General features: G+C 41.4%; 1 protein-coding gene across 3 annotated transcripts in view; it reads left to right on the top strand.

Moving 5' to 3' along the window:
* ogfod3 (2-oxoglutarate and iron dependent oxygenase domain containing 3) overlaps positions 1-14640 on the top strand; it is a 144198-nt gene that overhangs the window by 106356 nt on the left and 23202 nt on the right. For 2 of the 3 annotated variants that reach the window (XR_013889122.1, XM_080208923.1), the window contains exon 8: positions 5572-5695. The exons of the other annotated variant lie outside the window; for it this stretch is intronic. Coding sequence is in view for 1 of the 2 variants with exons in the window: in XM_080208923.1 (XP_080065049.1) it covers positions 5572-5695 (124 nt within the window). In the remaining variant the exon portion in view is untranslated. The remainder of the gene's footprint in view (positions 1-5571; positions 5696-14640) is intronic. 3 annotated transcript variants of the gene reach the window in all.

The following is a 14640-nucleotide window of genomic DNA, read 5'->3' as shown; positions in this document are numbered from 1 at the left end:
TGTTAGCAATTATTCTTTCTTTATCATTCACGTTGTTCAGTTGTTAAGTCCTGGTTCAATTTATATGTAAATCGCCAGGATGTGCAATCTGATTTCATGTTCAGCTTTTGAATTGTCTTTCATTCTGAGTTGTCCTTGAGTTGTGTTCAAGTTGGCTGTAGAGATATATATGCCGAAATTTGGCTGTTGTTTGCGCCAGCGGGATCTTATGGTCCCTGCTGACGGCACACCCCTGCTGTATGTTTCCCTGCGGCGAGGATTGTGTTCCGTGGCAAACCCTGTTGATTTCGCTGAGACTGTAAGATCCTGCCGCCAGCAAGTGGCACACCCCCTCCCCCCACTGCAAGACACGCAGACAATAGACTTGTAAGATTGCTGATTGGTCTGTGCTCTTTGCGGATGTTCTCTTGGATTTTAACGGGGGTGCTAAAAACTAACCTGAGCGGCTTTGGGTCAATGAGAGGAAAATGGGCTTTCGTTCTTTAAGAAGGTGGTCATTATTAGCATTATTGAAAAATTTGTTTTTTTTAATTTTTTTTATTAGTGGCGCAAGTAGGCTTACATTAACACCGCCATGAAGTTACTGTGAAAATCCCCTGTGTAATATTGCGTAAGAGGGATGAAGAGAGGAAACGAGTGAAGCAGAGGGAAATGTAGGGATGTTCAGGAACAACTCACTGTGATGGAACATGCAGTTTGCAGACATGCACTATCAAAGTTCACATCGGAACATTTGGGGGAATCATTTGAAAGTGTCAATGAAAATATACCAAAATATAAGAGGTACCAAAATTGGTAAAAATACGGATTAGGAATGCTAAACCAGATTAATTCCCTGTTAGATAAAGTATATCTTTTTGGTAGAAGGAAAATTAAATTCTCCCCTGCTAGATAAAGTAAATATTCCTGATTTTTTTGCATACAGCAGTTTTCCCTGCATGAAATTTATTTGCTTTTCCCACCGGCCTATTCTCATTTCTAATGGTTCTGATGCTTGTCTTTCTCTGTTCCTCCTTCTGAGATTAAAAGAAGCCCTGCTTCACTGGTTGGAAAGGCCATTGAAAGTGATTGTCTGAAACAGTTCCCAGATTTCAGGGAAGTAAGTTAGTGCCCCGTGTTCAGCAGCGTCTGAATCAGGAGAATCTTCCTAATCAAAGGAATGTATAATTTACTGAGGCATAGTTGAGCTTGCAAAAGTTATGATTGATTCTGAATGTGGGCCAAAAAAGATTGGCTTTAAAAATGAGCATAGAACATAGAACATTACAGCGCAGAACAGGCCCTTCGGCCCACGATGTTGCGCCGACCAGCTCTTTTAAAAAAAAACAACACTAACCCACTAATCTAAACCAATCCCATTTCGTCCATAAACCTATCCACAGATCTCTTAAACGCCCCCAAACTAGGCGCATTTACAACTGCAGCTGGCAGGGCATTCCAGTCCCTCACCACCCTCTGGGTAAAGAACCTACCCCTGACATCAGTCCTATAACTACCCCCCCTTAATTTAAAGCCGTGCCCCCTCGTGCTAGCTTTCTCCATCCTAGGAAAAAGGCTATCACTATCCACCCTGTCTAAACCTCTAATCATCTTATATGTTTCAATAAGGTAAATGCATGCTAAGTGTGGGAAAAGCCTTTTCATTGGACTGGGGTTTTATTCTACACACTTTTAGCTTGTTTTTGCTATTTATTCACTGGAAGTAGCTGGCTAGCATTATTTGCCTTTGAGAAGGTAGTAGTGAGCACCCTTTTTGAACCACTGCAACCCAGTGTATCGTAAGAACGTAAGAACTAGGAGCAGGAGTAGGCCATCTGGCCCCTCAAGCCTGCTCCGCCATTCAATAAGATCATGGCTGATCTTTTCATAGACTCAGCTCCGCTTACCCATCTGCTCACCATAACTCTTAATTCCCTTACTGTTCCAAAATGTATCTATCTGTATTGTAGGTACACACACACTGCTGTTGGAGAGAGTTTCAGGATTTTGATCCAGCAATAATGAGGAAGTGATGATATAGTTTAGAAGAGTGAGGTGTAATTTAATTGTCATATAAAAAATCTTGAACTGTCCTTCATAAGGAAAGGATGTTTCCTCTTGTGGATGAGCCCAGAACTAGGGGCACTGTTTTCAAATTAGGGGTAGCCCTTTAGAATCAGAAGGATGTCTGACTTTGGAACTCTCTGCATCAGAGTGTTTCTAAGGTGGAGGTAGATAGATTCTCAAGGGCAAGGCTATCAAAAGTTTTCAGAGGTAGATGGGAATGTGGAATTACAAACACAAACAGATCAACCAGGATCTTAATGGCGGAGCAAAATTGAGTCAAGGTGGCTGTGACTTGGAGGGGAACTTGCAGTCAGTGGTGTTTGCATTGTGCCAGCAGCCCCTTGTCTCCTAGGTAGCAGAGAACACAGGCTTGGAACTTGAAGGAGGCTTGGCGAGTTGCTGCACATAGTACCTTGTATGTAGTACAAATTGCTGTTACTGTGTCTCGGTGGTGGAGGGAGTAATTGTTTAGGTTGATGGAAAGTGTGCTGACACATCAGGATAATGTGAAGCTTTGAGTGTTGGAGCCACATTCATCCAGACAAGTGGGGGCTATTCAATCAGAACACAATCAATTACTGCCCCATTGGTCTACCCTCAATCATCAGTAAGCAATGGCTGTCGACAGTGCTATCAAGTGGCACTTGCTTGGCAATAACTTGCTCACTGACGCTCAGTTTGGGTTACACTCAGATCATTCAGCTGATAGCCTCAATACAACTTGGTTCAAACTTGGACAAAACAGCTGAATTCCAGAAATGATGTGAGAGTGACTGCCCTTGACATCAAAGCAGCATTTTCCCATGTAGGGCATCAAGGAGCCCGGGCAAAACTGGAATCAGTGGGAATCGGGGGAAAACTCTGCTGGCTGGAGCCATCCCTAGCACAAGAGAAAACAGTTGTGATTGTTGGAAGTCAATCATCTCAGTCCCAGGACATCTCTGCAGAATACTGTCCTGGGCCTAACCATCTTAAGCTGCTTCATCAGTAACCTTCCATTATTAGGTTAGAGATGAGTGTGTTCATTGATGATTGCACAATGTTCAGCACCATTCCTAACTCCTCAGATACTGAAGCAGCCCATGTCCATATGCTGCAAAAACTGGGTAATATCCAAATCTGGGCTGACAAGTGACGAGCAGCATTTCTGCCATGCAAATGCCAAGCCATGACCATGTTCAACAAGACAGAATTTAACATAGGCCGTTGATATTCAGTGGCATTATCATTACTGTTTTCCCCATTATCAATATCCTGGGAGTCACCATTGAACAGAAATTGAATTGGACTAACCACGTAAATACTGTGGCTACCAGAGCAGGTCCAACATTAGGAATCCTGCAGCAAGTAATTCACCCCTGACTCCCCAGAGCATTTCCATCATCTACAGGGTACAAAACTCCAGCAACACTTCAAAAGCTTGACCCTATCCAGGATGAATATCAGCCGCTTGATTAGCACACCATCCACAAACAGTCACTCTCCCCACCACTAACACACAAGGGCAGCAATGTGTATCATCTACAAGAAGCGTAGCGGGAGCTCGCCAGGGATCCTTAGAAAACAACTTCCAAACCCAATCTAATACCATCTAGAAGGACAAGGACAGCAGATACATGCGAATGCCACTGCCTAGAAGTCCCCTTCCACGTCACACACCATCCTGACTTGGAAATATCTCGCTGTTCCTTCATAGTCACTGGGTCAAAATCCTGGAACTCCCGCCCTAACAGCACTGTGTGTGTACCTGCAACACACAGACTGCAGCAGTGGTTCAAAAAGGGCAGCTCACCAAATTCTCAAGGCCAGTTAGGGATGGGCAATTAATGGTGACCTTGCTAGCAATGCCAACATCCCATGAATAAATTTTTAAAAAATTCACGACTTGTGCATTGTAGATGGTGGAAAGGCTTTGGGAGCTGGAAGTTGCTTGCCTCAGAATCCCCAGCTCCTGACCCGCTCTTGTATTTATGTGGCACATTTATGTTTCTAGTCAGTGGTAAACTCTTAGCATGTTGATGGTTAGGGATTCAGCAATGGTGATGCTGTTCAGTGTCAAAGAGAGGTGGTTAGACTCTCCCTTGTTGGAGATGGACATTGTCTGGCACTTATACAAATTGAATGTTACTCGCCACTGATGAACACAAGCCTGAATGTTATTCAGGCCTTGCTACACATGGATACAGACTGCTTCAGTATCCAAGAGATGCAGATGGTGCTGAACATTGTGTAATCGTCAGTGAAATTTCCCACTTCTGACCTTATGATGTTGGGAAGGTCATTGGCGAACCAGCCGAAGATGCCTGGGCCTAGGACACCACCCTGAGGAATTCCTGGAGCAGTGCCCTGGGGCTGAAATCGTTGGCCTTCAACAATCACACCCATCATTCTTTGTGCTACGTATGAAAACAGCCAGTGTAGAAATTTCCCCTCCCCCATTCCCATTGAATTCAGTTTTCTTAGGGCTTCATGATGCCAGATGATATGCTGCTTCCTCGATGTCAAGGGCAATCAATATCACTTCATCCCTGGAACTTAGCTCTATTTTCCATACTCGGATCAAGGCTGTCATGTAGTCTGTAGTCCTGGCAGACTCAAACTCATTATCAGTGGGTTATTGGTGAATAGCACTGCCGACAACACCTTCCATTGCTTAGCTGATGCCCTTTTCTCTTCTGCAAGTTCCTTTGGTTCCACAGCTGCCTTATGTAGAGCATTGCTGATTTGAGTGGTGTCATTGTCACACTGCTGAGTGATCAATGTGAGGATATAACCTCACTGTAAAAAAAAAATCACCTTTTCCTTCACAAAAAAGCAAACTGAAATAGGGCATTAAAATGAACGATCTAATGTCCATGTCAAAAAAAAATAGAGGAATTTGACAAGAATAATGCATCAGCAACTCAAATAATTCACAAGAATCTTTTTTCAGGCTGAATTTTTTAATAGTGTGCAATATTTGATGCACAAAAGGTAAGGAAAAATTGAATTGCTTTTTCTGTTCTGATATTGCCTGGACCTTGTACGCTAATAGATTGAAAATGTTGTTACCTGACAATAGCTCTGCAAGTGCCAAAACTATAGGCTGAGACAGGTAGTATATAAAGAAAATCTTGTATTTATTTGACATTTCATTGACTCTCCAGAAACTTGAAGTCATAACTGCTTCAAAATGCGTCACTGTAACTGTTGTAATGTGGACAAATGCAGAAGCCAGATTTCACTCGCTAGATTCCTACAAATTGTGATGAGATGATGACTGACTGGTTAATTTATAACCAGACAGTTTTGAAAATTATTATGTAGGAACATTTTACCACTTATTTGGACGTATGCCCACGGTGTTAGGAATATCAGGTTGTGAGTAATGAACAATTATGTTATCGCACTCTGTTTCTTGACAGTTTGACAAATGAGCTCAAAACATTATCAACTCATTACCGCGGATAATGTTAAATGGTGCTTTTTCTCCCTGGAGTTCAAACAGGAACTAAATCTGATCTGTTACTCTGATGTTTATCACAGGTGACATATGGATCATTTGACTATACCTCACTGCTGTATCTCTCTGACTATCGGACTGATTTTGGTGGCGGGCGATTTGTGTTTGTTGATGAACTTGCCAACAGAACCGTGGAGCCTCGGATAGGTATGGTTTTTATTTTCACCTTCTTTTTCTCAATCTTCAAGTAAAATACTTGAAACTCCTTGGAGGTGTTTTGGGACCTTGTGTTCTTCAAATTTCCCTCCCGGGCGGAGGAGTGTTTGCTACTCACTCAATATCAACATCAGGATCTCTCAGCTCAGGTACATGACCTACTGTGGTAACCTCAATCGAAACATTTTACCTTACTAAGCTAACTCTTAAATAACGCTAACTTCAAGGAAATATTCTTGTTACATTAAATTCTCTCTCAATGTACCCGAACAGGCACTAGAGTGTGGCGATGAGGGGATTTTCACAGTAACTTCGTTGCAGAGTTAATATAAACCTACTTTGACAATAATAAATAGAAAAAAAAAGCCCATTGTTACATTTTCTGCACCAATGCATCTTGTTATCTTTACGAGTAAGGCAGAATTGTTGTTTTGTGATGTTTAATTGAAAGTGGGTTAAGAATTGATCAAGGTTACTTCATCCTGTCCAGTGGGTTGTGTTTTTATTCCATGGTTCTGAGTCATTCTTTTAGAGCTCCCCCACTCAGTGACCTCCTCATAGACCCAAAATGGCAACTTTGACAAGCTATTTTGCTCCATAACCAGACAAGTTGGTCACAAAGTGACCCTGCTTTGGAGCCTAACTCTAGGCGATTGCTACACACTGTAGGCTATTCCAAGTCACCCATCTGGTGTTTCTGGATAAGAGGGGGTGCACACAGGGACGCCATAGGCGTGCGCAGGAAGATTTTCACACTTTTGTCATGGGTTCATTGTCCAGGTAAAGTTCTTTGATGTTTTCCTAAGTGAGCTACTCAATGCTGTAGTTTGTTAAAAGAATTATTATTTACGTTCCACTCTATGTACACCTGAGAAGCTCTGCGCGAGGCCGGGCACCTCTTCCTCCAGATCTCTGTTATTTAGTCTTGGGTTATTAAGTCATAGTTCATCAACATGAAGTGCTTCTGATGTTAACCATTTACTCTACATCTCCCCCTAGTCTATATCCTAATTGTATACTTCCTCCTAAATCTCCCCTCAATATCTACATCCTCCTTCATGTCTCAGACTTCATAAGATTTATCTCAGAGGTCCTTGACCAGTCTTCTTGATCTTGTTCTCTTGAACTCTTCCTGAGGTTAAGGACATTCTACAATCTCCATTCAATATGCATGTCCTTCTTCTAGGTGGTTGTAATACTTTGCCTTGTTTCTTGTTCCTTGTCTCCATATGGATCTGAATTTTAAGCCCAACTTTCTATTGGCTTTCTTCCCAAGGAATTTAAGACTTTGATGTTTCCTGTCATATTTCCCTGGCCCATCTCAATCCTGTAGAACCTCAGTCATTGAGCTCTTCCTATTATTATGCCTGCCTTCTATTAGTTGCATATCCCTACTCTTCCTGAGCTGATCACTGATAAGACTCGTATCCCTACTCTGTCTCTGAGCTGCTGCACTGATAAGACTTATATCCCTACTCTCCCTGAGCTGCAGCACTGATAAGACTCATATCCCTACTCTGTCTCTGAGTTGCAGCACTGATAAGACTCATATCCCTACTCTCTCTCTGGGTTGTAGCACTGATAAGACTCGTACTCTATGCCTGAGGTTGAAGTTAGAAGCTTGTTTGCTCGTAATGCTATTTAACTCTCTCACGGCCAGGCAAGATGAGATTTTGTTTTAGATTCTGTTGCAATGCTGGAAGTTGTGGTCACAGCCATCATCCCATCAATTCTGATGGTGGGAGCCTATTTCCAGCGGTGAGGTTCGATAACTAAGAGAACTAAGTTGAGATCTCCATTCATTCTTTGATGGTTTGAACATTTCTTTCAGCTTCTCTACCTGTTGGAGAATGTCGAGGTGAGCTAATCACATGAATAAATCCTTATTCCTTCACGAACTCTGTCTGTGTGGGGTTTGCATATTCTCCTCGTGTCTGTGTGGGTTTCCTCTGGGTGCTCTGGTTTCCTCCCACAGTCCAAGGATGTGCAGGTTAAGTTGATTGGCTATGCTAAATTGACCCTAGTGTCAAGGGAGTAAAGATGTGAAATTACGGGAATAAGGCCTGGGTGGGATTGTGGTCAGTGCAGACTCATCGGCCAATTGGCATCCTTCTGCATTGTAGAGATGCTGTGATTCTATGATTCCATGTAAGCCATGGAATTACTCTTTAGCAAATTATGGACCAGTGTCTGACACCACAATGTTCACAATGCCATGCACTGTATCGATTCTCTTCAGTGAGTGACTGCTTCCACCGTGGTGCTCTGCAGTCTGCTCACTTCAATCCATCTAGAGTAATAATAAATGATAGTATGAAATATCTTCCCTTTAAAATCAAATAAATTCATTTCTGGGCAGTCCCATAGCTTTGATGGAAAAGTGGATTGTGATAGTGGTTGTCTTCTCTTGCCTGTTCATTGCACAGCGAGGCAATTGGAAATTGGTTCCTGACATGTCCCCCTGATCTTGTTCTCTTGAACTCTTCCTGAGGTTAAGGAGAGAACAAGTAATGTCTGACCTCCAGATTGATTGTTGGGCTCCTGCTTGACATTTTGCTATCCCTAAGTAGCCTTGATGAATTTTTTGAAAAATATCAAGCTGTAATGTTCTCAGAATAACTATTCTTCACTAAAAGCCAGGAGATCATCAATGATTGTGATGTGCTTTTTCTGTTCAGAGTACTGAGTCATTAGGAGTATAGTATGGTATAGTATGGCATTATTCCTATATCTGGACACATTCATCATCTTGCTATTGGGTTTGATTTGTCTCTTCTAGCTTCTTTGCAGTAGCTGGTAGATATTTGTTTCTATAGGGATCAAGGAATATGGAGGAAGGTGGAAATCAAGATATTGAATTTGATGATCAACCACGATCATAATGAATGGCGTAGCAGGCTCGAAGAGCCATATGGCCAACTCCTGCTTCTAGTTTCTGTGTTTGGTAATGAGTGATGTATATGATTCCACTTCCTCGATGAAACTCATTTCTTGAACTTACTCAGTTACTGAATCATATCTCATTAGTCTCAGTTGGAATTGTTGAATTCTAAGCAACATCTTTGTACTGTCCTTCATGTTCAAAAGGACAAGAAAGGTTTATGGTCGATTTCAATTTTAAACCCTGAACCCATCACGTATATGAGAATTTCTTTTGTTTTGCCACCAGTGTTCCCTTCTCAACTGTGTCTGTGAGTGATCTTGAAGCATCATAAACTAGTCTACTTTCACCATCATTTAATGTCGTTGCTAAAGCTCATCCCTCCACTGGGAAACTGATTTTTGACTTTGCGCCAAATTAAGTTTCTCTGCCTGCCCAGCTACCTTGTGCTGACAGGACTAGAAAATTCTGCCCAGATCAGTTTAATCCGTATCGGGTGCAGGCCTGATTATTTTTGAAGTCAAAGTGTTGCATTGTGTGAAGTGAAGGTCTTGAGGTTGTGGAGTTGTCTCTGCAGCTGCGATGACTTGCACTGTTGAATTGCCAGATATTGCCTTAACAGGTGACCATAGTAGATGGGGAGGAGAGAAGGTTCCTTCCTTCTGGTTCTGTAGGAATGGCACTTTTAAACTACTGAGTTACATACAACAGAAGCCATGGCTGTTTCTAAATGCCTTTTCATGTCTACCCCTGAGTCGAAGTTTCTTTGTGATGGTTCTCTCTGGATCAAGATGGCTACCATTATTATGTGACCTTTACCAGAACATTGAGTCCCTTCCTGTACAAGGCAAGTGCTAATATCCAAAGTCTCCTTAAGCCCTGTAGCATTCAAGAGGGTCAAAGTTGTTCACACATTACAATGACTTCTCAGTTAGTGTCTTTGTGATTGGAGGAAAAACCATCAAGTCAGTGGCATGGGGTTTTACGGCCTCGCTTGTCCCGAAACCATAAAATCCCACCCAAGCTCAATGGAGCTTCCCATGACAGGGAGGCGATGGCCTAGTGGTATTATCACTAGACTATTAATCCAGAAACACAGCTAATGTTCTGGGGACCGGGTCTGAATCCTGTAGATGGTGGAGTTTGAATTTTAAAAAAATCTGGAACTAAGAATCTACTGATGTCCATGAAATCATTGTCTGAAAAAGCATCTAGTTCTCTAATGTCCTTTAGGGGAGGAAATCTCCCATCCTTACCCGGTCTGACCTACATGTGACTCCAGAGTCTCAGCATTGTGGTTGACTCTCGACTACCCTCTGAGAGCATAGGGAATGGGCAATAAATGCTGGCCAGCCAGCGACGCCCATGTCCCACAAATGAATTAAAAAAAAGTTCGTCCCTCGTCCACTCTGATAACCGTGGCGGGCGAGCCATTAAAATTTCGGCCAATGAGTTTCTGTTTACACTTTTGGAACTGTCATTGAATTTTAAATGTGCGTGTCTGAGAAATATATCCTTGTGTCCTCAGGAGATAAGAGGAAGATTATGGAAATCCACAATTCTGTCTCGTAGCCTGGAGCCATTTTGAGAGCAATCTTTAAACTCAGTCCAAGGTTTTTAAAAATATGAACTTCACAATCATTTTTCTAAAATTTGTAATATAACTGTGCACCGCTTATGTCTCGGCTCAATGAGCTAAAGCTACCCACTTCCCTGCCCTTTCTGTACCCCAGCTTCCATTCCTTTCACTGGAACATAGGAGCACGAGTAGGCCATTCAGCCCCTCAAGCCTGCTCCACCACACAACTCAATCTTGCCTGGTGATCTTCCTCAGTGTCACTTTCCCACACTATTCCTGTATCCTGTGATGTTAAAATGTAGAAACCTATCAATCTCTGTCTTGGAGAATTCCAAAGATTCAGTACCCTCTGAGTGGAGAAATTCCTTATTGTCTTGCTGCTTATTCTGAAACTCTGCCCCGAGTTCTACAACCACCAGCCAGGGAAAAGTCTTTTTTGCATCTACCTTGTCTGTCCCATTAAAAATGTTGCCAATGACAATGAGATTATCTCTCATTCTTTTAAACTCTTGAGAATATATGCTCAGTCTCCACAATTTTTCCTCATTAGCCATCCCTGAGATTAGTCTGGTGAACCTCCACTGCATTCCCTCTATGGCCAGTATATTCTTCCGAAGGTAAAGGGACCAAAACTACACATAATACTCCAGGTGCAGTCTAACCAATATATATATGATTAAAGTAAGTCATCATTACTCCTGTAGTCAAATCCTCTTGAGATAAAGGCTAACATCTATTTGCTTTCCTAATTGCTTGCTGTCACCTACATGATGGCTTTTAGTTACTTATGAATAAAGATACCCAGATCCAGTTGGGCATCAACACTTCCCAATCTTTCACTGTTTAAGAAATATTCTGCACCTCTGTTCCTCCTATCAAAGTGGATAACTTCACACTTATCCACATTATATCCCATCTGCTATGTTCTTGCTCACTAAGCTTGTCCAAATCCCCTTCAAGCCTGTTTGCAACATCCTCGCACATTTCCACCTAGTTTTGCATGATCTGCAAATTTGGGAATATTACATTTTGTTCCCACATCAAAATTAATGATACATATTGTGAACAGCTGGGGCCCAAGTACTGATCCTTGTGGTACACCACTGGTCACAGCCAATGTGAGTGTGACTCATTTATTCCTACTCTCTGTTTTCTGTCTGTTGACCAATACTCAACACATACCTATTACCAGTATGCCATGGACACTAATTTTGTTAATTATGATCCTGTGTGGGACTTTATCGAAAGCCTTCTGAAAATCCAAACAATCTGGTCCGCTGTTTCCCCCTTATACATAATGCAAGTAATTTCCTCAAAAACTCCAATAGATTTATCAAACATATTTTCTCTTCCTTAAATTCATTTTGATTCTGTCCAATCAGATCATTATTTTTCTAAGTGTCATTTCCTTTAGTTATCACTGTCTTTTCACCATCACTGGGTCAACATCTGGAGCTTCCTCCCGAACTGCACTGTGGGTGCACTTACATCTTGGGGATTTTGTTTCAATTGATTTGTGGGCTAGATCAGCATTTATTGCCCATCCCTAGTTTCCCTCAAGAAGATGATGGTGGGCTACCTTCTTGAACCGCTGCAGTCCATGTGGTGTAAGTACAGCCACAGTGCTGTTAGGGAGGGAGTACCAACATTTTGACCCAGCCACGGTGAAGGGACGGCAATATGTTTCCAAGTCAGGATGGTGAATGACTTGGAGGGGAAACTTTAGATGGCGGTGTTCCGAGCTATCTGCTGCTCTTATCCTTCTAGATGATAGTAGTCTAGGGTTTGGGAGGCGCTGCTTCCAGAACCTAAGGACTGCACCGGTTCAAAAAGGCAGTTTCATCTGCCAGCTGCAGAAGGTGCTTTCCTGCCACCTTCTTAAGGGCACACTGGGGACTGGCAATGAATGTTGGCCTAGCCAACGACATCCACATCCGATAAAAATGAAGAGAAAAAAGACAGATTATCTCAGGTCGGTAAAGTTTAGTTTGATCATCGTCATTAAGAAGACAAATGATATGGTCCAGAATGTTGCCAAATTCGATCTATCAGCATTAATCCTGTGATGCTCTATGCGTTACATCCATTCCATCAAATCTCTCTTTCTGTTGCAACTTTAAAGAATTTGCTAATTTTGGTCAAGCATGACCTTCTCTTTTGAGATTCATGCTGATGTTCTTTTCTATATCTTTAGGAGTCTGTTTACTACATCTTTTGAGTAAAGATACCAATATATCTGCCACTATAAGCACACTTACTCAACAATGGTTCCCTGAAATACACAGAACATTTGTTTAAACAAATGAATCTGCATCATCTTATTTTCTGGGGCTTTGTAAGAAGTATCACATTGCACAACTTGACATTTAGCTGCAAACCCAATGACATCTGTGGGGATTCAAAACTATTGACTAAGCAGGAACTTTGGGATGAAGAAGAATTAATGAGTAACTTCTATCCACAGATATTGGAGAAACTTAATCTTCAAGGGTACATTTTGACTAATATATGAAGTTAATAAAGTTGCTGTTAAGATGTTGACAAATTAAGTTTAAACCTTTTTTATGGACTAAATCATGTGAATAAATATAAGCATCGTCATAGTCCCATGTTAACATTAAAATGCATTTTGTCAGGATAGAATTTATGAAATCATGACATTTACTGGAGATGCAGGATTAAGAGATCTGTTTTTCATTACTTATAGGTGCGAACATGATTAAATAGCATTAAATTGTGAATATAAAATAGTTACATATTAATTAGGAGCAGGAGTAGGCCATTCACTGCCTTGAGCCTATGCTATTCAATAAGGCCATGGCTGATCTAATTGTAATCTTAACCCATGTTCTTACCCCTGATAACCTTTCATCCCCCGCCCTGCCGTTAATCAAGAATCTATGTATCTGTGCCTTAAAAATATTTTAAAAAGAGACTGTACTTCTACTGCCTTTTGAGGAAGAGAATTTCAGAGACCCATGACCCCTAGAGCAAAACATTCTCCATATCGCTGCCTTGAATGAGTGACCACTTATCTTTCTCCAATCTTTCTTCATGAGATAAGTTTTCCATTCCTGGTTTTAGTCTAGCAGACCTTATCTGAATTGCTTGTAGTGTATTTACATATTTCTTTAAATAAGGTCACAAATATTGTGCACAATACTCCAGATGTGGTCTCACCAGTGCCCTGTACAATTGAAGCATAACCTCCACACTTTTGAAATCAGCTCTCCTCACAATACATTGTAACTTTCTATTAGCTTTCTTAATTATCTGCTGTACCTGTATACTAGCCTTTTGTGATTCATGCACTATGACACCCAGATCCCTCCGCATCTCAGAGCTTTACAATCTCTCACCGTTTAGATAATGAGCTTCTTTTTATTCTTCTTGCCAAAATGGACAATTTCATCATTGCCCACATTATGCCCCACTTGCCAGAGTTTTGCCCAGTCAACCCATCCATGTCCCTTACATTCGCTTCACAATTTACTTTTCCATCAAGCTTTTTTGTCTTCAGCAAATTTAGCAACCACACCTTAAATCCCTTCACCCAAGTCATTTATATAAATTGTTAGCTTTGAGGCCCCAGCACTGTTCCTTGTGTCACATCACTCATCCCATCCTGTCAACCAGAAAGACCCATTTATGCCAACTCTGTTTCCTGTTAGCTAGCTGGATTTCAATCCACATCAGTATGTTAGCCCTTACACCATGAGCTTTTATTTTCTGCAGTAACCTTTGATATGACACCTTCTCGAAATCTAAGTATATCTATCATTTTCCCTTTATCCAAAGCATGTGACTTGTTGCCCTAACAGGTCCAAGCTAAGTTTATGGGTGGAATTTTCCGGTCACGCTAAGGTTTAATCAGAAACATGTATTACTTTAAAATGACTTTACAGTCAGAATGTGAAAGAATGCATACTGCTTCTAAAAGCTGAACTGTAACATATTAAACTACCTATTTTAGTGTTTAAGTACAATTATGTGTTTTCTCTCGTTTTTTTTAACTGCCAGACCTTTGCATTATCTATAGAATGAAAATTGGCCAGGTCTGCAAACATATTCTTTGATTATGGTCCGGTAAGAATAGATATTCCCCAGGCTAGCATCAGGTTGATGGTATCACAAGACAGCAGTGAGGCAGTTAGTTTGAGTAATCTACAATGCAATCAACACCCACTTAGATCTGCAGAGGTGCTGAGAGACTCACTTACCCATTCAGAGAATGCTGCAATTTCTGTGCAGGGCACCACTGTGGGACAGAAGGTTATGGCACAGGGAATACAATAAATGAAGAAAAAAAGTCTAAGTTTCTAATTTTGTTGTATGACATTGTAAATTCTGGAAGATTCCACGGCCTGCCAGCCTTCTGGTGCAGTCATCCCAATTTTTAACCAGCGCTATTTTTAGTTAGTAATCAGGTGAATGCATTTAATTTTAGTTGGTTCACTCATAAGTAAGAATTTACGT

This window comes from Carcharhinus amblyrhynchos, chromosome 21 (genome assembly GCF_965287045.1).
Source record: "Carcharhinus amblyrhynchos chromosome 21, sCarAmb.v2.hapA, whole genome shotgun sequence".
NCBI classification, from domain to species: domain Eukaryota; kingdom Metazoa; phylum Chordata; class Chondrichthyes; order Carcharhiniformes; family Carcharhinidae; genus Carcharhinus; species Carcharhinus amblyrhynchos.
Note: the sequence above shows the minus strand (reverse complement) of the source record. Positions and strands in the feature narration are given on the sequence as shown.